General features: G+C 41.4%; 1 protein-coding gene across 1 annotated transcript; it reads left to right on the top strand.

Annotated features, from left to right (window-relative positions):
- Window positions 1–2,492: 2,492 nt before the first annotated feature.
- Window positions 2,493–24,396, top strand: zcchc2 (zinc finger, CCHC domain containing 2). The gene is made up of 14 exons (XM_061093671.1): window positions 2,493–3,431; window positions 8,090–8,210; window positions 9,188–9,258; window positions 11,482–11,553; window positions 11,986–12,086; window positions 14,427–14,530; window positions 15,108–15,170; window positions 15,948–16,008; window positions 16,307–16,436; window positions 17,876–17,943; window positions 18,209–18,285; window positions 19,061–19,177; window positions 19,282–21,000; window positions 22,053–24,396. The coding sequence occupies exons 1-14, from the start codon at window positions 2,667–2,669 to the stop codon at window positions 22,112–22,114; spliced, it is 3,531 nt and encodes a 1,176-aa protein (XP_060949654.1). The 5' UTR covers window positions 2,493–2,666; the 3' UTR covers window positions 22,115–24,396.
- The last annotated feature ends 201 nt before the right edge of the window (window positions 24,397–24,597 follow it).

Below are 24,597 nucleotides of genomic sequence, written 5' to 3'. Positions count from 1 at the left end.
GCTGGGGGTGTGTGGGATCTCTGATGGTGTTCCGGGCTCTTCTGAGGACCCTGTGCTGATAGATGTCCTGCAGAGGCGGGAAGGTCGTTCCAGTGATGTACTGGGCTGATTTGACCACTCTCTGGCGTTTGCGGTCTGTTTGTGTGCTGTTGCCATACCAATGCTTAACGCTGCTGGTTAGAATGGACTCAATGGTGCAACAGGAGTCCTGATGGAAACTTGTACTTCCTGAGCCTCTTCAGGAAGTACAGCCTCTGATGTGCCTTCCTGATCAGCTGAGGGATGTGGTTGGTCCAGGTGAAGTCCTCACTGATGTGGACGCCGAGGAACTTGAAGGTGTCGACCCTTTCTACCTCAGTCTCACCAATGTGTAATGGTGTGTGTTGACTCCTCCCTTTCCTCAGGTCCACTATCACCTCCTTTGTTTTGCTGACATTGAGCGTCAGGTTGTTGTTTTGACATCAAAGCACCCGGTCCTCCAGCTCCCTGCGATAGGCTGATTCATCGTTGTTACTGATCTAGGATGTGTCATCAGCAAATTTCAGGATTGTGGTGTTTTCATGTGAGGCTGATCAGACATGTGTGTAGAGTGTGTACAGTCTGGGACTAATAGTAATTATGTATCATAAATATGATGCGCTTTAGATCAATTCTCAACAGTACCCTGTGTTCAATCATATTATCAATGATCAACTGACATAGGAAACCTGAGGCCATGCTGAAAGTGTTCCAGCATGGCCCTAGTTTTCCTGTGTGTCAGGCCCCTCATGGCATATGACAAAGCTGCCATGCGTAAACTGTTGTGTGTGTACTGTACATAGGAAGAACTGGAAGAAGAAGAAGTGGGTAAACGGTCTACACAATGCTGCTGTAGGAAATGTAGGCACAGCAGCCTTGGACCCTTGCAACAGGTTAATCTGTGCATTGTTGAGCCCGGTCCCTTCAGGACCAGACAGCGTGTTCGTTGATTCGAGGTTCAAGTGGGAAAGGTTAATAATTTAGACAAGTTCAGTGTTCAAAAGTTTCACAGTAATATGTTTATTGTATAAGAACAATACTTACAGAGAGTCTCTGGAGTTCTCCAGGACACATCACCAGGTCACTGGATCATGTCGAGAAGAAGCCCCCACTTTTCCAAGTCCACAGTATTTGTAAAAGACACAGAGTGCAACACAGAGGCGGTTCTTTTCTTGAGGGCACGCAGCAATTGGCCAGATGTAGACTGTCTCTCAAAGTGCAGTTTTTTGCAAGCACATCATTGTGAGAGAAGGTTTACTCCACCAGGTGTCTCTGTCAAGAAGGGAGTTTTTTACAGTGGAGAGACCAAGCAGATTAGACCTTAGAGGAGGATTTCATATGTTTTTCCCATAATAATTCATGAAATGGTTCATTGTTTTAGTCCTCTCTCCTTCCTGAGAATCCGTGCTTTCATTATCTCAAATCTCAAGATGAATTTCCTTCTCAGGCTTTCCCCAAGTTGCACTTTGCAGTCAGTTTAACACTCAAATGGTTACGCTCTGTGTTTGACCCTGTGCCTGAGTCCAGAAGTTATACATTACTCCAGATGAAACAAACAGTTGTAATATTGTTAATTCTATAGACTATACAGCTAATATTGATTCACAGGGTATAAATGTAGGTAAAATATAGTAAAATATATTCATAAGATAGAGAACAAAACATAGATATCTCAACAGCATCTTGGATAGAAAATGACACAAACAACTGAGGTTAGAGAGGCAAACAAATATATTACTTGGACAATATCAAAACCAAAAACGAAACACCAGTTTCTGGTTTGGGACATATAGTTCTATCTTGTAATAGTCACTGCATTGCTAAATGTCCGTAAAAAAATATAGCCTTCACTAACAGTCACCAATTATCTGTCTTTGCATCAATAAAACAATCCATAAAATTTGACTTGTATAGCCTATATTCCCCAATCACAATTCGTCTCATAGGGCCAAACAAGATGTGACATCCTCTGTCCTTAAACTTTAACAAGAGTAAGGAAAGACTACAAAAAAAAACATCAACAGGTGGGGATAAAATAGAAACCTCAGAGAGAGGATCCCTCTCCCAGGACGGACTGAAGTGCAATAGAGGACATGTGTGACTGAAAAAATCAACAAAATAATAATATTTACAACATTGATTCGAAGAAACAGTTTGTAACATAATGGAAAAGTGTGTCAGTGTTTAAAGTGTTTGTGCATAAGAAAATGTCTGATAGAGATGACGGGAGCAGCAATGACAAATTAATTGAGGAGTTATTGTCAGTATTGGTAGAAAATGCGAATTGTATATCATGCAGTCTTAGACCAAAAAGAAACGATCCTAATATTTGCATTCTGCATCATAATTAGTTTCATTGATAAAAGCCCACTCTAGGTTTCAGAAAATCCACCAACAGCCACACGATGGCGGTATAAAGCGCTAACCGTGCATATCCACTCTGCCGGAAATGAGGAGTCGAAGAAGAACGTGACTAGAGGAAAGCAGCTCCAGCAGCGTCGCCGCGTCAGTTGATCAGTAAACCGTGAAAACCCCGTTAAACCACCGACAGCCCGCGTCCCTCTCCGGCGTTACCGAACCGTGTAAGTTGTGAATGATGAATATTCATCCGTTGTTTACTCTTTAAAGCTTCTCCTGCATCGCTGATAATGCTGAAGATGAAACTACCGATGAAAACGGGCGAGGAAGGGGAGGGCGAGGAAGGGGAGGACGAGGCGGCCGAGGACGATTCATTGGATCGGTCGGCGCAGCAGCGGATCCCCGGGGCGGCGTCTCCCACCTCGGTGTCCCCCGGGCTGGAGGAGTCCTCGTCCCCGACCCCGCTAGACAAGGAGACCGTCTTCGAGTGGTTCGGCCTACATTTAAACCCAGCCAAGCGTGTCGAGTTCATGTGCGGGCTCCTCCATATGTGCCAACCCCTGGAGCTCCGCTTTTTGGGATCTTATCTGGAGGACCTGGCCCGGAAAGATTACCATGTTTTACGGGACTTCGAGTTTCGGGCCAACAGCCCGGGCGACCTGGGCGTTTTGACGGACGTGGTAGACCCGGTGGTTCGCTCCAAACTCCTGGTCTGCCTGTCCCTCCTCGGGTCCGACAGCAGGGAATGTGCTGGAATACTCTTTGGGATTCTGAGCCGTGTCGACCCGGCCCTGTTCTGCAAACACTATGACTACTCCCTCCTTCCGTCCAGGGGTCCCCACCAGCACCACCCGGTCCACCCGCCCTGTGGCTTTTCCGCGAACGAGACGGCGGCGGGACCCCTGGAGCAGTTGGCGCTGCTCTTCACCATGGCCTCCCTGCACCCGGCTTTCCATTTCCACCAGCGGGAGACCGTCCGGGGCCAGCTGGACAAAATCGAGCTGGCTATAGAGGAGAGACGCCGGAGTCAGCTCCGGATAAACGCCCAGACAACGGTAACTCCACTGACACTGTCGTTTCTAACGCCCAGCTAGCTTAACATGTTTTAACTTTTTATTATATCTGTCTATGGGATAAATTATAAGTAAATTATACACTTATAGCTAATAAGATAATGATAGCTAATGCTAAGTAGTGCCTTCGGGAACGTCTTTCTTAGCATGAGCTTGGGTCCATGCTAAATGATTTAGCTACCATATACTGTATAAGCTGGTAGTAGCTATGTGGTTCCAACCACTGACTCCAGCAATGTCCACACACATGGGGCATAGTTCTTTTGCCTCGGAGCCATTATATAGCTTCCTATGTGTCTGGGCTGTGGACCAATATATTGCTGCTGTTACCTTTTTTAAATGTCCCCTGTAGTTAAAGTCATTAACAAGCTCCCTGGAAGCAAAGCACTGTCCCCATTACAGCTGTATCCAGATCAAATGCCAAGTGCTTTACTGATAATGCCACTTTTATTATTAGTACTAGTATTATCATTGCTATCATTCGTTATCCAGTTACTCCAGATTGCTTCTCCACAGCTGATCTGTGCTGTAACTGAGCCCCAGTGGGTGTTTGACGTTGTTCTGTTTCACTTGTAGCTTTTGAACTTGACACCAGGTGTCCTAGGTTTTCACTCCAACCAAACAGGACAGCAGCTCATCTTTCTCAACATGTCTGCAGTGGATGTTATGTCGCATAACTTAGCTGGTTCCTATCTTGGCACTTTAGAACTAGCTCGGCACACAGTAGAGCAGACACCTCCACCAAGGCCCCTCGTCCCCTTAAATACATTCAAGCGGCACCCACTGAGAAATAAAAACCCTAAATATGCCTAATTAATTTAATCAAGAACCATTTAATGTTTTCTGGGAAATCAATAAAAAAGGTCCCTCTTAAGCAATGCGATTAAACATTTCTGGATCGACACTACAATTCAGTGGGTTCTTCCCGGGCACATACCGCATCCTTCCACCAAGTTTTGTGCTGCACTGTGAAGTTGTTTTTGCATTATCTGTTTTACAAACCAACCAACCAACAAAGAAAGCAGACAGGGGTGAATCACAACCTCCTAGGCAGAGGTAAAATGTTGAGTACCAAAGTTAACAGAGCGTTTGTCTACATTTTACACAGCTACCATTATGTCACTTAAACTGCAGGGCACCATTTTAGCCTGCAATGAATCCAAAAAGCAGACCACATACTGAAAGACATGCCTGAGACCTGGAGCACATGTGTGACTTTATTTACATAACCGTGGCTGTCATCTCTATGATGTGTATTTGGCAAACACTTCCGAAGGCCTCAACCTTGCAGATCAACCAACTGATTCAGTTCAGTTAGGTTCAGTTTTATTTGCATAACACTATATAAAAAATATTACCTCAAGGCGTTTGTCGGAATGAGGTGAAGATCTTACAATATGCAGACAACCCAACAGTTCCCGCCGTGAACAAGCACCTGTTGAAAGAGAAAAGAAAAATATACGTTGACAGACCGACTAGTGATCGGTTTGAGAGAAGAGAAACGAGAGGAAGAGGGGGAGAGATAGACAGGGACAGCTGTACATATAGTCGTTTTCAATCACTGTTATAACAATATATTAATAATTAGTGATGGCAGCACCAATAAGAATAATAATAATAATAATGATGAGTGTTGATGTTGGGTAAAGCAGGGTTTCTCAATAGGCAGTTTCAATGCAATATTTCTCTCTGTCTCGATCAGTCAACCTCTGCGTTCCTTGGAGTCATGCACTATTATCCACAAAGGTCAGCAGTGAGCTGGCTTTCATTACATCTGGTACCAAACTAATTTAAACTTTCCTCCCCCCCGGGCTGGGGCGATTTAACAGGGGAAAGAACCACTGTCTTGCTTGCTTGTCATTGAACCCTCCAGGCTGTGGAGGCATACAGTATAGTGTGAAATCATTAACACCAAGCTACTGTATATGACTTTAAGGCAATGGTATCTTATTGCGTGGGTCAGTAGGGCCTGTGACCACCGAGGGCTCAGGCTTTCTGACCAGAGACTGTCTAATAATAAAGGTAAAAGCTCTGCTGATTGGTGAATTGTTTCAGCATTTGTGAAGTGTACAGTCATGTGAAAAAATAATTTCACCCTACAGAAATTGTTGACTCTCAATATATTTATCTATTAACTATCCTTTTTGATTTAGAGCCTTTAAATACGGGTTGTCAGATATTAATAAAATATATTGACATTCAACACATCTGATCTCCCAGATTAGGTACCAATGATAACCATCTCTTCAGGAAGGGCAGGTGGATTGGGTCTTATTCCTCTGACATGTAGACCCACGTGTTCTCTTTGCTTTCGAAGTGTACGATGTCAACATGCCAAGATCTGAAATGCTCTCCGGGGCCTATATGAAAAAAAAAAGTTGAGGATGCCTGTGAGTCTGGCAAAGGAAGTAAAATAGATCTTCAAATTATTTGAATTTCAAATCATTCCACTGTAACTAAAACTGGCATAGATTTCAAACAACGGCCAATTTGTCCAGTACCGGCCACCCTGGATAATTCAGCCCAAAAGCATGCATTAGATGCTTAGTGAAGTCTCTAACAACCCAAACTTGTGTATATGTGTCTATATATATATATATATATATGTTAGTGTATATGTAACTCTTGTAACTGTCAAAGTACAGGCATCTAATTTTAATGAGACTGCACAAATTTGACCCGTATGGGAGGCCGCCAGGATTAAAGCCTTTTATATCCAAGAAGAATATTGGAGAAAGACCCAGCCTGATGGAACAATGTGCTCTGAACAGATGAATGCCAGTAAGAGTTGTAGGAGGCGCATTAGCTACAGGGCAAATACAGTTTCTCAGAAAGTGAAACTTATCCCAACAGAAACCAATAGTTGAGTCCTGTTAAAATGGGCAGTACCGGCATGAAACCCCTCATAGATCTCGCATCTGATGGAACTTTGCATGGAAGGGTGGTTTAAATTGTCAACACACCTCTAAAAAAGTAAATTCCCATGGGCTGTATGTATACATATAAAAGGAAAATCCCTAATCTGAATTCATGTTAGTCATGAAAAACTGCTCAAGTGTCTTGCTGTCTAATCCACACTTATGGTGCTTGTGGCAGTTTACCTTAGTACTGTTCTTATCAGCTAAGCAATGAATGGAAATTAATTGCTAGTATCTGTTATAAATAAGTATCAGTGGTCTCACAGAATTAAAGCAACGATAAAAAAAAGTTAAAAGTCAATTAGAGATTGTTGTGTCTGCCTAATAAATCATTTATGCTTGATGTCCACTGATCAGGTGTCAGAAGCAGTTTATCCTTGTGTGTGGCGGCACCACACATGACATTGTTTAAATAAAACCAGAAATAAGAACGTACCAGACCGACTACATTTTTGTTGAGTGCGAATGAAAGAGGAGCTTTACCTATTTCCCTCATCAGAGTTTGTTTCAGTTGTAGAAGAGAACTATGGCATATGTTTCAAAGTTTTTGTTACTCCAGAGGTAGTTGCTTAAATTGTCTGAAGCGATGTCACTCAAGTCAGGGGTCGGTTGTGGCTGAAGACATGCTAAAAATAGAGGACGCGAGCCTCTGTATCCTGGCCCTCATCTCTGCTTGAGGCTCTATGCTACATTAGCACTACTAACATAACACTCTAAACTGTGAGGGCGGGTGTAGATGCTAAAATAAATAAGGCTGTATCAAATGGAATGTTTTTTCTCTTTGGTTAGTTGTATCTTACAAGTGCAGTGCTAAACCAGTGGAGTGCTGCTCTACACAACGAGCGTACCTTTAATCAAGTCAGTGAGGCTGTCTGTTCTAGACGACTCTGTGAGATTGACATCATTACCCTGAGTCAGGTTCCTGCCTGGTGAGGATGCTCGCCTCTTAATAAAATAACCTTCTCCATTTTTAGAGGGATGCACTGTGTCTGGACTGTGGCACTGTCAGATTTATTATAACACAGAGGGGGGAGATGTGGAGTGAGTAAGTGAAAGGTTAGAAACAAACACTGCTAACCGGTGTGTGGTCAGTGTGCTGACATAATGTCTGCTCCATCCCTTTTGATTTTGTGACTCTGCGTAAGTTGCCTTTTTGAAATCCCACAGGTTATGTGTTAATGTTTATATGGATGATGGAGCTTGGCTGTTATCACTTGCATATATTTCTATTGTGTTTGTATTGCCCACATGTTCTTGTTCACTGTCTTAAGCTGTTAAACATTTGAGTCAATGTTTTTATAGATATTTTAAGCTGAATTAATGTGGTTTAAATTGAGCTTTAAGTCAGTGTATACATCAGAACTTGGGGAATCAGAATTACATTTACGCTAAAAAATATTGGATAATTTTTTTTTTCTCATTTCCGGAAGGGACAAGCTACTGATGACTCTATTCTGTTTCTCTCTGTCTAACATGATTTTACGGGTACTGCCTCACCTATCAGGGCTTTGTTATTTAAACGTCAAACTATTGAACTTGAAAGTGAATTATTTACCTCAGGTTTTTTGTGAGTGTGTTTCATGAGTAACTTCATAAACATTAACATGAAGCTATTCATAGTAAAAGAAAACAGAGGTTATAAGTTGAAAATGATAGTGTGAACAAACCAGTATGAGGCAGTTACTAACTTGCATTTTTGGTTTGTTTGTTTCGTTTTTCTAGGAGCTCACAGGTCAGAAAGTGGATTTCCTGCCTCCCCCAGCGCTGGGTTTGGGAGAGTGTACCGCTTCACATCCTCCGTGTCAGAGCCGACGCTCCAGCCGCTGGGTGACACAAAGAGAAGGTGAATTGAAGCAGTGCATCTAACAATCATTACTAATCTGATACAGGTATAACACATAACCTAATTTGTGTTTCCAGTTTCTTCAGCCTTTTTGATTTAATCTCCCTTATATTTTTTGAACAAGGGTAAAATAACTTAATGAATTAATGAGGCACGGACATCTCTAACTATTGTATAATGATGATAATCTTAATCCATCTCATTTATTTGGCCATGTATTGTTCTTTATGTTTTCGTTGATATTGGCAGTTTGAACAGTGACAGTAGAGCCCCCTTCAGGTTTTTCTGTAAATATCTGGTGATCAAATTCACATTTGTGATTGGGTCTAAAACTTCCCAGCTCAAAGTCTTGCAGACCAAAATGCCTCTGATTGCAATAGACATAAAACCTAAAACCAATAAGAGCAAAGCACAGAGGAACAGACAAATGTCTGGAAACACCGTACCTGCAGCTGTTTGTTCTGCTCTTTGAGAAAAGTATCATGATGATACCAGTTCAGTTAATACTGTGTTATAGCAGATACAACAGGCTTCTCCCCATCAGCAGCAGCCATCTTGGTTGTTAACAAAAATAATCTTGCAGAACTGCTCTGACAGAAACCAGACCCATTCCTTTAGGGGCTGAATTCTACTATCTAAAGTGGTTTTAGTTTCCTTATAATGTTTGTGATTGTTACTGACTCGTTTCAGTATGAAGGGATATTATCTGATGGGGAGGATGACCAGCCCCATCTACAAGAGTGAATATGATTGTTCTGGTTTCTAGGTTAGAGTTGTAGGTGGACATACATAGTGGAAAGTACTGATTAATTCATAGCATGCACTATAACAACACAGATAATTGTATGGGCCTAAATATTTGAATAGGCTTTCAGTAGACACACACCAGTGTTTGTCAGTAGTTGCCTAATCCCAGTAAGAAATCCCATCACAAACTCTTCATAGTTAATTTGTGATTTCTGTTGTTGTTGTTGCAGCAGTGCATATAGAGGGGATTGTGCTCAGGGGCATCTCTCGGTCCAGAATAGACAAGGAATACAACTTTGAGGTAGGTAACACCACCACAAATACACACACACACATGCACACACACACACAATGTTCTGCTACAGCTTAAAATGTCCTGCTTAAGTGTGATTTGACAATTTTATCTACTACGTATGCAATCTCAAGTTCAGTAAGATTTGGTCCTGATTATTGTAGTTATGTCTAGTGTTTCCTGTAGTGCTCACACACACTCGCATGCACACACACACAAACACACTCTCACGTTCACATTCTTGTATCTTACTGAGAGAACTTGTTGGCATAATACCATCATTAGCCCCTTTCAAACCTCAAACATCACAACTAGATGCATAACTCTAACGTTACCCTAAACTTCTAACCTTAACCCTAAAAGCAAGTCTTTAACCTCAAACAGCCCATTGAAGAAGTAATGACCAACAATGGATGAACATTTTTTACAAAATGAGCAGCTTGTTTCAGGATTAGTTATTTACTTGACAGCCATTCATACTTCTGTTATGTCCTCACTGAGGGGTCAAAAGACTTAATGGACTCACCTTATGCACAGTCATTATTTATCAAGCACTATATACTAGTTTGAACATGAGGTGTCTTTCTGCCTGGTGACTGTCTACTCCCATTCTTTGGCATCACTTTATCTTTTTGTTTTGTTGTGCTGGTTACTTGTTCTTTAAAATCTCCATTCTGGTACAATTTTTAGCTAGGTCCAGCAGAAAGTGTCTGCCATGTATTTTGTAGCAGCCAAATCACACTTGACCATGTGGTTCTGCGTGTCCACATTGTTAGATTACACATTTTCTTTGTGTCCTTTGTTGTTGTTTTGCCCCAGTTGGCAGTGGAACTCAGCTAATCCAAGTTTCAAATTCTACAGTGACTCAGTGTTGTGCCAATCTTGTGGCAGCTCATCACTACTGTTGACCTTGTAGGTTCAAAATTAAATTTTATCTCAACACAAATGCACAGTATTTAATAGACTTATTAAGCGCTCGTTTACAGAAATAAAAATTCAGTAAGACAGATGGAGATGACACACTAACCGTCCTGTTGGCTTGACTGAGCTTTGAGGGTGAAGCCAGCAGCATTCAGCTCTCCATCTGGACACAGACCACAGATACACATGAGACCCATCACACTCATTCTAACATGTGTTCATATCTGCAACCATGAGCTAAATAGGCATGCACTGCTTTCATCAAGTAGCATAATTAATAAACATTACAGATATGAATGTTTTAAAGTGTATATTGCACTGTACAGCCTCACTAGTAATTGATCATAAACTTAGTCAAAGTCTTTCCTGTATTGGACATTCTGCAAAATCTTCTGTTGAGAGAGACACAGTAAATTACTTTCACTTTATGTCAGTGTGTTATCAATATTTTCCAAATTATTGATTTCCTCTGTAGTCAACATCTACACACTTATCTTAAATTGATGTACTGGAAACACTGATTATCGGTATCAGTTAGAGACCATTAGTCTTACTCTGTTACCACACTGTACGGAATTCCAAATCAAACGTTCACTGTCTGTGGTTCTGAGGTCATTAAAGGGAACTGAGTTAATTATCTACATTAAAATAATCATAACAAATCCATTTAAGTAAAGATATTCTCACCAGATAAAATAGTTTTTGTGTTGACTTGTCATAAGAAAATATAGCCAGCTGGTGTTGAGACAGTAATGTGTCTATTTTTAGCAAACTACCAATTACCCGTCTATGGAACTGGCCCTGGTGGCTTATCTGGCACTGTCCCACACCCACACTGTGGGCAGCCCCCCAGCACCTACAGAAGAACTGCAGCCTCTCGGTCTCTTTTTCTGAGTTGGATACGATTTGCCGAGCACAGACAGGCACTGCTCATGTGCTGACCTCTCTTACTTTGATTCATGTCTGTCGGAGCTTGGGTCACAGGTGACACTATGAGTGTGCGTTAATCAATAAATCAAGTTTTATTTGTCTAGCCCATATTCACAAATTAGGATTTGTCTTATAGGGCATCCTCTGTCCTCAACCCTCAACAAGAGTAAGGAAAAACTACCATAGGTAGTTAATGTGTCCAGTTTGTATATTTACCAACTTTATTTCTGGTCTTAAAAGATGTAATCCCAAATATGGATCACGTTAATAAATTTGATGTAATTGTAATCTACTTAATTTGGAATTGTTTGACGTTGTTTTTCGTCAGCTGTCTCACCATAGTCAATGTAGTGATGGAGGTCGTTCTCTGCTTTGTTTCAGGTGAAGTGGTCAGACTCTTCTTCTACCAGTGTGACCAAAACCCACCAGGAACTGGAAAACTTCCTTCTTAAGGTAAGATATGCACTTTTGTCTGAAGATATACTTTTTTTAACACTTATCAGTTGCAATAATAAAATGTATGTTATTCAAAAGTTATGATTCCTGCAAAAACTCCAGTTCTTTGGCAGCCACACCTCATTAGCAATAATTTAAGACCCTTAAGTGAGCCTATAGTGTGGAACGAGAGTGTGATGTCAACATTTTCTACAAACATAACTTTCAGCCACAGAATAACATGATTCTACTAGATGAATTACTTGCAAGTAAACTGGTAATAAAACCTCAGCAGTTTCTCCACTTTATGCCTGCATTTGATAACAGATAAGACATGTTTATACACAGACAACTTTCAGTTGTTAACATGCAGGTGCTTATTTCTTTATTTGCACAAACCTGTTTCTCAGTGAATCTTGCCTGTTGTTTACCTTTCTTCTCTCTCTGCAGCTTCCTAAGGATCAATGCACTGAGTCTTTTGAGAAGAGCATCCTGAGGCTTCTAAACCAGGGAGACCAGTACGAGAGCAGAGAGGTGGAGAAGAACCTCAGGTACATTACACTTGTCCCAGATACACACACGATGTGTCAAATAATAATGTGTTATTACCTATTACTGATCAATATTAACATAATTAGCTTTAGTATTTTTGAGGATTCTTAAAATGACTGTTACCTCAATGGTTTCCTTTAGTGAGAGTCGGTATCTGTAATGTTGGAAATGTTCATGATAGATCTCATTTCAATTACTTCTGCCACATGAAAATGTTACAGACTGCAGCCTTGACTGTGGACAAGGCTGCAGTCTGAGTCCTGCAAGTAGAAAAGGGTCAGTGTCTGTCTCAGGGTCATTTACTGTGTGTAATAAATCTGGAAAACAATCTTTATCTGTGTCAGAGTGCAGAAAAGAGAGAACTACCACCCACGCTATCGGAATTTAAATTGTTGTTAATCTCACCTGTAAAAATCTCAATTAAAGATGTTAAGTCAAATCTATAGGTATTCAATAACCACTTATGTGAAAGAGCTGTTGGTTGTCACATGACATAACGCTAGTAAATGATGAAGTTCTACAGCCTGTGGTTGTTATTCAGAATCAAATGTGAGTCAAGATGACTGCATCCCTCATCTCAGCCACATGATCCAAATCCACACCCTCCCCAGATGCATATTTTTCAGCAGTCCATCTGCTCCTCATACTTTACAGTCTGTTCAATATGAATGGACAGAGAAGCATGTTAGTGTTCCAGCTATGTAAACTGTTTTTTTATCTCTGCCAAGGAGGTTATGTTTTCACCCCTGTCAGCTTGTTTGCCGATGGCTTGTATATTTTGAAACAACATTACAACAACAAAATTACTGAACAAATTTCCATGAGACTTGGCGGAAGGATGTGGTATAGGTCATGGTAGAGCCCATAAAACTTTGTTGTGGATGCAGGACTTTTAATTTCACTTTCTTGAGCATTGTGCAGTATGACATTTTTAAAGTTGTAATAGTTGCTATCTATCAGTGTGTGCAATTTGGTGCCGCTTGATTGAATTTAAGCCACTACTGGGCTGTCATACTTTCACAACCTCTTGTGTCTTAGTATTTCTTGTTTGTTGTGTGAACCATGGATATACAGACAAGAATCACTGGTTTGATCATATTTGTGGAACTTAACTCATGATGGACATTAAAGGTTCATTGTGTAGAATTTAGTGACATCAAGTGGTGAAGTTGCATGTTGCAGCTGAAAATCCCTCACCTCACCCGCCCCTTCCAAACATTAAGTTGGTAGTCTTCAGTTGTCATAAAAACTCAAAATGTGTAAAAACATTGCGGCCTCTGTAGAGTGAACCCTCTCCTGATGTAAACATATGGTATTTAAATATAAAGAGCTCATTCTAAGGTAAAGAAAACCATAATTCGTACAATTTAGATGAAACACACTAGTTTAAACACCACCAAGATCATTTTATATTCAATTTCTGCTAATAGATCCCTTTCACCTAAATCTTAAACACTGAACCTTTAAATGTTATCACACACTCTGAAATTGTCACCCACATTGAATCTATATGTGCTCACATTTGAGACATTTTTGATACAGGTTGCAGTAACTGGGCATTTAGTTGTAGATACATTTCCTCAGTGTCTGTGTTACAGCCACTGCATTGACTATGTATTCAGAACACTGATAAGCCCTCGTCCCTTTGAACTTATTCAGTATCATTGCCTCACATCCCACCCTCTGCTCCTCCACTCTCTCTCCTGAGCCCCCACCGAGGAGGCAGCCCTCACATGTAGAAAACCTCTGATCGAAAGAGAACAGCTTCACTACCAATGTATCATGATCCTTTTCAATTCAGTCCCAATGCTACATGCACCTTTTTACTGTTGTCGAATCACACTCAGGCATCATTTTCAGAGCCAGCTACACCCTTTTTTCTGATGCACGCACACTCACACATGCGCACACACACACAAAGGGCATTGCGTCCATCAGTTTCATTTTGTGTGAAAGGAAACTTAGAGCTCAGGCTTTTCATCAGTAACTCAGCCCCCAATCCAGATGCATTGCAAACATTGTTGCTGCTTGTATTTGCAAGTCTCTCGCCTTTTATGGGTCTTGGCTCCACCGTTGACAGGCGAAAGCTTTTTGTTTTATTATTTTAACTACAGTATGTTAGTATAAAAGCACCACATTGTCATTACAAGACAGCTCCACAGATGGTTGCAAATGTTTGTTGTTTTATCAGTAAGGCACTCCAGTGTGGTGTTATGGTTTGATCATAGCCGCACATTGATTTAATTATGGTACTGTGTCTTTTCATAGAATTCACTCCTTCTTATAGATGTAGAATTAAATATATGTGAATAAGGAAGTGTGTCACTTTGTGTTTCCAGGGAAAAGTTCCTGTCTGCTCCTCCAGTCTTCAGACAAACCAGAAAAGTCTGCCGCTTCTTCAACTGTGACTCCACTTACTCTGCTAAACCCACTTCTTGCAGATGTGAGTATCAAACTAAGAATGACATGATGCCTTTGGAATGGGTTAACGTTTAATCTGTTCTTTTCAACTGATCTCCTCACAATGTTTGTTTTTTTCAAAGTTGTGTCCTCTACAACAGGCTCACTTTTCTCTTCTTCTTTAACAAGCTGGAAAACTTATACTTTGATAATTGACTTGAATAATTCTTGACATGTGCTTGGGCATTGAGATCAAAATTAGTTTTTACAGTCAGAACACACATAGTAGTGTTATTTATTGTTTGCCGTGACATGGCTGTGAAATCTACTGGTGTGTTCTTTCAAATTCTTACATAATTTGATGGGGAAAAGGGACGTTGACAACAGAAAACAATTTAGTTTTCCATCCACATGAAAAAAATTCTGCCAACTGCTTTTACTATCAAAGATTTTCGATATTGGGCCTTGAAGAAAAAAATGATTTTATGCCTCTTTATCAGATTCAAAAATACTCAAAATGGTTCGTGATTATTTGCCATTTATGATACATTTAGATCTCGACTTACCTGTCAAACAATGAAGCACCGGTGTCAAAAATCAAGAAATATTTTTCTTTATAGGCAACTGCCAGCTGGGCAAAGTCTACCAAGGAGATTGCTCCGATGCCTCCAGTCAGGAAGAAGGTGAGAGGAAGTGAAATTCCTTCACAGCTTATTTCCTCTGTGTTTTCCTCTGCGTGGAGCAGTATTGGCAGAGCAAAAGCAGTGTGAAATAAATGCACTGTATAAACAGCGAGTGGGACTTGAGTGTGTTTACAAAGGAACAGCCCCACCGAGCTGACTAGCATTTATTTCTGGAGGTTGCTGAGAAAGGCTGATTGTGTTTCAGATCCTCATATTTCAAAGCTATATTTGCCTGCTCATGTACAGGACTTAGTTCAGCAACAGCAGTCACAGCTCAAACTTCACAATAAGTCCGTGCTCAGTCCATGCCTGGAAATCTTGCATTATATTATGTAATCCTACATTACATATCTTTTAGCTGTGTCTTGTGTTTATACTAATTACCAGTACTGCTTGTGTGGGATAAAGAAATAGAATATAATTGCATTACGTTTCATTAACCTTTAAACAAGCATTTGATTCAAACTTGTCAATAAGTAAAGCAAATTGAGAATTTTATGTGAGCAGTACCGAATAATGTTCTTTACTTGGATAACGTGGCCTATTCATAAAGTGAACCCTACTTTATGAGACATTGTTACAAGTATCAACAGCTAATGGTTGGCAGTGGTCTATGATTTGTTCATATATGTTCAAATTTGCCGGCGTTCATGTTAAAATAATGTCCTGATGATTTTTCTTGTTAAATCACACACGAAACACATTTAACATCACAGACTGTACCTGGATTCTTGATGAAAAGCTGTTGTAATGACGTTTTCTTGATTTGTCGCTCAGATTTAGAGTCATATGTTCAGGGACACAAGAAAAAGCATGGGACCAAGAGCCCAAGTCAAGGGTGAGTAGAGCCTCTATGGTCTGACCTGTTCTGAAATGTTTTCATCCCTATGAGAAAATGATGACAACTAGAAATGTAATACCAGTGTGTAAAAACCACAGCTGATAAGTAGAAATAAAAGGTAATATTTACTTTACAGAAAGTGCATATGTCCAACAGGGATATGAATGTTACAATTGTATACAGGAGGGAATAGAAAAAAATATGGATCAATGCATACTTTCAGAATTCAATATTAATGAGAATGATGTAATACATGTGAAAGGACATCACATTTAATTACTTTCCTCTGTATCAGTCTCTCTAGTGCCAAAGCCTCTCAGGGAGACAGTTGGAGGGGGGGGCACACTTCAGAGGTCAATGGTCCTGCTGAGAGGAGGAAGAAGAGCTGTGCACCGAGGAGCAGTCAGGAGGCGGAGCAGGTGAAGGTACTGCTGCCTGCTTTGTATTGTCTACAGTGCTGTTGCTACTGCCTACATATTAATTTCAATAGGTGAACTCAATAGTCAGACGTGTAGGTCCATTTAGAAACTGACTTCCAGAAAAAGCTGCAAACAAAGGTAGCTTAATTGCAATATTTCTCTGAAATTCCACTTCAACAGCTAGTGTTTCTGCTGTAACTTTTCTTTAGCCTTTACACCACACTTACACTACCCTTAAATACTATTATTCTACAGAGTGGAATTATTAATAGATTATTCCTTAACAGGAAACATGTTTTTAGTTGTTTTGGAATTACTCAATTTGAAGTTGAGATTAGTGGTGGTTTATAACTTTCAACAATCTCAGATTGTGAGTGGGGACCTCTTGTGTCACCTATCCAGGGGTTATCTTCAAAACGAGAAGAGGAACATTATCTTCTCCCTTGGATGATAAATGTTGTTTTTCCACAGATCAGTCTTCAAAATATGCTTCTTGTACAAAGGAAAATCACAGATTAAATAAACAGCTCACTCCAGCTTTATTTAGGGGATAATTGTTGGGCTGGAGCGCTCTCTGGTTCAAGATGTTTTTCTTTGCTCACATAGAAGTCCGTCCGAGGTTCGTGGCTTTGTTTATCATTAACTTAACTGTAAACTTCAGCAGCACAGTTCACAGTTAAGGACAACTCCACGAACAGTAGTTAATCATTATACATGGTAGATACATGAAGGTCACTAAGAGTTAGTCGGCCTTTTGTAAGTGTGGGCATGTTTGTATGCTCGTGTGTGTGTGCAATTCATAGAATGTATTACACAATACCACGTGAATGGGAGTACGCACCGCTAATCTCACTGATATAGGTCAAGACTGCATGCATGTGTGAGTGGGGGAGAGAACGCACAATGCTGACAAAGCACATCCTCTCTCTCTCTCTCAACAGCTCTCTCTCTTCCAGTTACTTGCATAACAGAGGCTTAACGCGCAGTAAATGTCTGACCCTCTTCATTACAACTCTGCTTATTCTTTTCTGCTATTGTACTAATTATTACTTAAAATAACTTCAACTTCACCCAGTTATCATCAGGAAATGAAATTATTAGGTTTCTTAGAAGTTGGAGAGTCCTTCAGTTATAATATCTCAGAAACCTCCTTGGGTTTTTTTGGTTTATTTGTCAGCAGAATTACATAAAGGGTACTCAAATGTAAAAGCAATACTTTGGGCCAAACAATTCATGCACGGGTAATACACGTTTAGATCGTCCAACTAAAATCTTAAAAACCTTGTGTGTGTTCTCCTTTGTGAGAAACCAAGCACAGTACTTCTGTTATAGTAATTACTGTCTAACTTTGTAGTGACTATGTGATGACAGAGAATCACCTAAATGTGAGAGGTGCTCTTTGAAAATTGACTGCTGATGTTCTGATTTTTTTTTCTTCCTCACAGCACCAGGACACTGAGAAGAGAAGCTACCCAGTCACTAAAACCAAGAGCAGAGTCCTGCCCTCTGACAGGTAGCTCAGCTATTCATGGGTCATTTGTTTACTCAGCTCGTTTCTCGAATAACTGAAAATCCAGACACGCGATGACTAAATTCTTAAAGTTTATAGTTCACATTAAAGCCAATAGCAGTGGATTGTTATAAAGTAAACACCTTTGCATTTAAAGATCTGATCAGATGTGTAAGATGTGACTGTGTATTTGACTGGACCATACCACATCTCGATCTCTTGTTACTGTATTTCTCTAATGAAGTTCCTACACTTCTGCCTGCTTCAGGGACAAGGTGAAGGGGAAAGGAGCTCCCTTTGTGACCAATGGCAGTTTGGTGCCAGCTCTGTCGCCTCAGAGGAAAGGTGAGTGTCTAGATGGCTTTTGTGACGCTTGGATGTAAAAGACCAACAGAAGAGAGGGAACTTGTAGTTCCAGGAAGGTTGTGAATGAGTGAAAAGGATATGAAATGACTTGCAACTCCCTTGATGATGCACATACAGTTTATTTAGATTCAGCGCAGCTGCACTGCTTCAAAGGATGACATATCGCCAGTGTCCACCATCCTCATAATCCTAAATACATATATCCTTATCACTCAGTACTCCAATTGTACTTTGCAAACAGGATCTACCTCTTTTGCAAACAGGAACTGCTAAGAACTTATTTACCACAATTTTTTTGTGCAAATATATAATACAATTACATAATATTGGCTCACAAAATGGTGTTCAAAGGATAAAGGCTCCTGTTAAATGCTTCCCCTGTGTGACAAACTGTGACACTAGAATCCCCCTCAGAAAGTTCCTTAAATAAAGAACTTTGATTAGTTCTATGGAAGAGTTATTTGATTAGATAAGCAAAACCATTAATACAGACAGACGAAACAAATATTAATTAACATTAATATTAGAAGTCCACCCGTTGTTAGATTAAAAAAAAATAAAAATGTTGTGCGGTGAACACAGCTCTCCTGTGCAGGCTGTTACTACTCAGTGTTTTCAGACCCTGTTCCATTCAGCTCCATACTGTTTACACAACGCACATGCACAACAGTAGCTCTGCTCAATGCAAACAACCATACTGTTAGACAGATACATACAGTAGCCAGATGTTTATTTAACACAGATGTTGTTGCAGATGGGGGTTCTGGTCCAGATTTATTTGGAGAAACATCATCAGAAAGCTACAGCTCACCATCCAGCCCTCAACACAGAGGGCCAGAGAGCCTCGACAGTGAGGATGACAACAACAAAGGTACAATATCACTATGTTTGTTAAAGAATTATAGGTTCTATAATGAAAGACGTCAGTGTAACGTGGAATCAATCTGTTCTTACCTGTTCTTGTTTCTCTGTTAGACACAGACAGTCACTCTGATGACTCCAGTAAAGGTCCTGGTTCTGACATGTTCTTCACACACCAGACTGTTCCAGCTGTGGTGGGGGACGTCTCCTCTGTCCATTCTCTGTCTTCCAACAACCACCGGCCCCAGATGGATCCCCTGTGCACGGAGAGCAGCACCGAGTTTCCTCCTCTCTCCTTCATGCATTCTCTGCTACCTCCCAGCCAAAGCATCGCCCCTGATGGGAAGTCCTCATCTGGGACAATGATGATGCAGATGCCCTTAGTGCCTCCAGCCATTCCAGGCCCAGGAATTGTGGGAGACCCAGAGAAGAGGGACGTGCTCCCAACCTTTGGGATTCCACTGATTGGCGTCCGACCTCAAGGAAGTCTGTCTGTGCAGCCTTTTGTTCAGAGGTTCAAAACCGTTCTGGGTGGAGCTAATGGAGCGTCAGGAAGTGGTTCATCTGTTGCCATGCCACAGGCTTCACATCAGGCCCCAGTCAGAGCCATGAGTGTCATGCCTCCTGGCCCCACGTCCTTCTCCTCTCCTCCTCAGCAGCCCTGCCAAGACCCGGCCAGTATCAGCTCAGGTCTGGCCTCCTCTATGCCACAGGTGGAGCCTTCACACGCCAAGCACCCTGGCTTAACTTTGCCATCTGGCCTGCCTTCTCCATACACCCTGCCCCCTATCCCCTCTTCTGTGATGCCTGCTGCAGGAGCACCTGCAGCCACTGGAGTGGCTCCATCTTCTGGACATGTACAAGCTGCTGTTCCCCCAGCTGTGCCCACCCACACCCCTGGACCCGCCCCCAGCCCCAGTCCAGCACTTACTCACAGCACAGCACACAGTGAATGTACATCCTACAGCAACAGTGGTTCTTCCTGTGGAAGTGCCGCCATTGCCCCTGGCATCCCTATTACCCTTCAACAAACCCAGCAGCAACAAGTGACTCCCCAGCAGCTGACACCAACACCACAGCAGCAGCAGCAGCAGCATCAGCATCAGCAACAGCAACAACAACAACAGCTGCAGCAGCAGCAGCAGCAGCAACAACATCATCAACAACATCAACAGCAACAGCATCAACAACATCAACAACACCAACAACATCAACAGCAGCAGCAGCAGCAGCAACCGATAGGCTGTGGTACGTGTGGTTGTCATAACAACTGTGGCGGGCGAAACAGCAGCAGTGTCAGCGCCCCCCCCAGCTGCCAGGCCCCCTTATTCTACCCCGCCCACCAAATGGCAGCAGCAGCCGCCCGTCAGGTGTTCAGCGTTCCTCCACCTCTCTTCCAGCTAACAAGCCTGTGCAGTAACAGCTACCTCACTCAGGGTCAGCCTCCTCACCAGGCCAACGGTGCTGCCACCCTGTCACCCTTCTTCACCACTGCTCCACCTCCTGCACACCCGTCCCCCTACGGCCCCCTCCACACTCACTCCCACAGCCACGCAGACGTGCCATCACATATGCTGGGCACCCAGGCCGCAGCCGTGGCGGTCGCCGCAGCCGCAACCTACAACCTCCAGCAGCAGATGGCGCCGTCGGCATCTTTCTGCCAGCGGGTCTACCAGCACATGTACCCCAATCCTCTGGGGATGCTGCCCGCTGCAACTCTGGGAGGAGGCGGAGTCAATAAGAAGAGCGGCAATGTGTCCTGTTTTAACTGTGGAGTCAGTGGCCACTACGCTCAGGACTGCAACCAGCCCTCCATAGACTCCACACAGCAAGGTAATGCAGCTACGCAAAGCAGGGAGAAACAGAGGAGCCATTAGTTTTCGTTTCCCAGAAGCCCAAACAAAAGTCCAGAAATTAGACCAGACCAGTTAGACAAATTATACTCACCAGGTATTTTTGGCACCAGTATGATACGTGAAAAACGAAGACTGGGACAGTGTGGTAGGAGTCAGACTGTCAGTGTTTTTACCTGGAATTAAATCAGCTAACCCTTAACCCAAAGTGTTTAGCTCTTAAGTCAGTGTTAGAAACAGCTGCTCTAATTCAACCACTTGTAGGAACGACTTTAGCAGCAGTGGTTTAGACCCACACATGTGGAAATGTCAACATCACCATCTATTGACAGTTCTTGTAATTACTGAAGAGATAAACCACTGAGCCACCTGCTGGCTGAGAATGTTAAGAGAGGTTTTCTTTGCAGCAGCTTTTCTGTGTATGTTTCTGGGGGTTTACAGTGTTTTTCAAAAGAAGAATTCACCTGCAACTGTTTACACTGGTTTTGAACGCCATATACTACACAATATAATCACCTAACCCTGTGTAGGACTGTCTCAATTTAATTATTATCTCATTGTCACCGTAGAAAAACTCAAGGGGGTATATATACACTTACCAAACTAACAACTTGATGTTCTGCGCACCACAATGAGGTGGAGAAGATGATAACACAAATCTTGAATACAAAGTGGAAAAAAGAGGAAAACAGGCATAAGATTATCTGGCTGGTTTGGTGAACAAACATCTAGTTCACCTTCCCACCATTGGTAAAGAGCAGTGCATGGTTGCACCCCTTAGATTTTCATGGATAGTATGTGGGCCAACTAAAGCATGGGAGCTAAAACGTGTTTCGAGCAGTGTTTTCTCTTTTGAAAAGCTCTGTAAAAAATACTGTACCTATACACAGAAACAGCGTAAGGTTGAAGTTCACTGACCCCTGTAATGTTCAGATGATCCTTTCCTCAGCTGTCCACTGATTGTGTATCCTCTGTGTGTTTGGATACATCTGTCTGTGTGTCCATGTGGCTGCCTGTGTGCTTCCATTGCAGGTGGCTTCCGGTTAAAGTACGCAGCCGCCCACATTACAGAAGCATTCGACAATGCGGACTGAGGAAGAAGAAGAAAGACGAAGAGTTCCTCTGGTCTCGTTGCCACGGTGACAGTCTTCTGTTGTCCCCCCAGGCAGTGTGCGAGCGGTGCACTAAAGCATCTGTGTACTTCAGGAAAAAAAAAAATGCTCAACCTGCCAAGGGCTCGGTGGACAAAGTCTAAGTACTTGTGCCTGAGAACATCTTGTTTCCGTGGAGATGATCCACTGTCTCATGCGCACCATCAGTGACTCCCAGTCCCTTCCCTTTCAGTTTGTTTTTGATGTTTTTGCACTGAGGGTTGGAAACGATTAACTTATTACATAATTATTAGAAAGTTTTGTTTTTACATAAAAGTGGAGAGTATTCTTGACTGAAAAATTGATATTTTACACTTCTTTCTAAAAAAAAATGTATTTATGCAGTTTTTCCTCATTATTACTGGTTACCTGGGATTTTATGCCAGACAGAAGTGTATAGTAGTTTTCAAAGATTAAAAAGAAGAATCAAAAAAGTAATGTAAGCAAAATGGATTTTATGTTCGTTCTAATTTTCATTTTTGCTCATGTTTTCTGAATGTACACCTTCTCATTTAAGGAATCCGAGTGTATGCAAATGTATGGATCTCATGCATTTCTGTTACTTGATCTGTGTTTGATTAGAAGGTAAACTTGCTGCTTTGTGTTTATTCTGTTTTATTTTTTATTATTGTTTTACATGGTGAAATAGTGAAGCAGGAAATTAAGTGCACTAAAACAGTTCTCACTGCAAACATGTCAGGATTTATTCATTTTTAAGATGAAAATCCACATGAAGTAGCAAACTTGTCAGAAAGTACGGCATTGTGAGGGTTTTGGTATAATGTAGTATTACAGGTGTGAAACCTTCTTTTTCAACTGGTTAACACTTTAGAAGGAGATCTGTGCTCTTAATGAAGACGTACAGCCACTGTAGAAGAACTCGACGTCATCAATAGCACTTACTTGTAGATCTTAATCCTTTGGGTAGATTCATGCTCTCCTGAAGATTAAGTCGTTCTGATTGGACACTCATTACCGGAGAGAACCACTACTTGGAGAACTCTAACCTCAGTTTGCTTTGTGTCCTAAGGCAAAAACCTGTTTCGACCCTTTTCGACTCAGAGGCAGAGTGAACATCCTATCGCCACGTCACTCAAACGCCCTAACCTCTCTACAAGATCCTTTTTTTGCCTTAACTTCCACCATCATTCGATCAATAACTACTCTGCTCCCTTTAATTCACATTGGCTGTGTAAGTCAACTGAATGACAGCTGTGTACATCATCTCATCTTGCAAAGTTTTTCGGCACGATTATTTACGGCTGTAGGAAGCTAGCTTTGCTTCCCATTCATAAGAACAAGACTATAACTGTTTGTTGAATTGTGGCCACATGTGACTTAACGTTATGTTAAATATAAAGTAGAGTAAAGAATCATGAAGTCAGTGAACTGACCCTGTAATTACACAGTTGCTGCAGGTCGTAATATAAACCAATACTGTAGCAGCAGGTTCAGTCCTGTGTAAAAGTGAATTTTATTTCCTCTTAAATCCTTTTTTTAACCAATAGATGAAGAAAGGGCTATTTCGTTTTTTTCAGCAGTCACATATACTTGTTTTACTCCCACCTACTAAATGGGAGGAGTCATTGTGTGGTCTTGGTGGCCAGTGGTGGGAGAGACGCCACCGTGTTGATCTGTAGAGAGTCCAACCGGACTGTGTGATGGCTAATGACACTAAAAGAAGAGTTAGGTGGTGCTGGGTGCAGCCTCTTATGCTCTCCACAGAGGATTTACAGCATCCAGCTTTTATTTTATTAATGTTTTTTAATGTTGAACAAATATTTCAGCCGTTGCCTTCCAGATGGAGCAGTGGGCACTTTGGTTTCAGGTTTGACTTGTATAGCTTGATTGTCGCTGAATTCTCATTGTTTCTTGCCCTTAACCTACGAACTGACAAACGGAGCAGAATGTTAAGTGGGTTTATTATTATTGGACGGTTTTATTTCTATGTCGGATCGAGTCTGGAAGATGTAATATTGAGACGCCTTGTTGGTTCTAAGTCCATGTTGTGCTGCACACTGAAGAAGGAAATATCCAACTTTTTCTGCACCCTGTGATTTCATTTATGGTTTTAATTGCTGATACAGTATTTGACTTGAGATCCCTGAAGCTGCTCGAGGATAGAATGGGAGAAACTGGAGCCCTAAAATATTCAATAGTGCATAAATAGATAATACGTTCAACAATATTTTGTGAAATAATTCATTAAAACTACTCAAACTCAACTCGTGATATTTTTTTTTGGGGGTCCTTTTTCAAAAGTCTACTTTAATATAATAACAGCTGCTGCAAGTTAGTACAACATTTAATTTATTCAACTAATTATATATGTATTTAACTATTATTACACTCAGACAGAAAGTAGTGTCTCTAAACAAACTTGGTTAAAGAGGTTTAGGCTCTCTAACTGGCTAAATGTAGCAGCA

Source organism: Limanda limanda, chromosome 20, assembly GCF_963576545.1.
Source record: "Limanda limanda chromosome 20, fLimLim1.1, whole genome shotgun sequence".
Classification (NCBI taxonomy): Eukaryota; Metazoa; Chordata; class Actinopteri; order Pleuronectiformes; family Pleuronectidae; genus Limanda; species Limanda limanda.
The sequence above is the reverse complement of the archived record's forward strand: the minus strand, read 5'-3'. Positions and strand labels throughout refer to the sequence as shown.

Coding starts and splice junctions, on each gene's coding strand:
- zcchc2 (XM_061093671.1), top strand. CDS start 2,667: ATGCTGAAGATGAAACTACCGATGAAAACGGGCGAGGAAGGGGAGGGC. Junction 9,259..11,481: donor ACAAGGAATACAACTTTGAG/GTAGGTAACACC, acceptor GCTTTGTTTCAG/GTGAAGTGGTCAGACTCTTC. Junction 16,009..16,306: donor ACCAAGAGCCCAAGTCAAGG/GTGAGTAGAGCC, acceptor CCTCTGTATCAG/TCTCTCTAGTGCCAAAGCCT.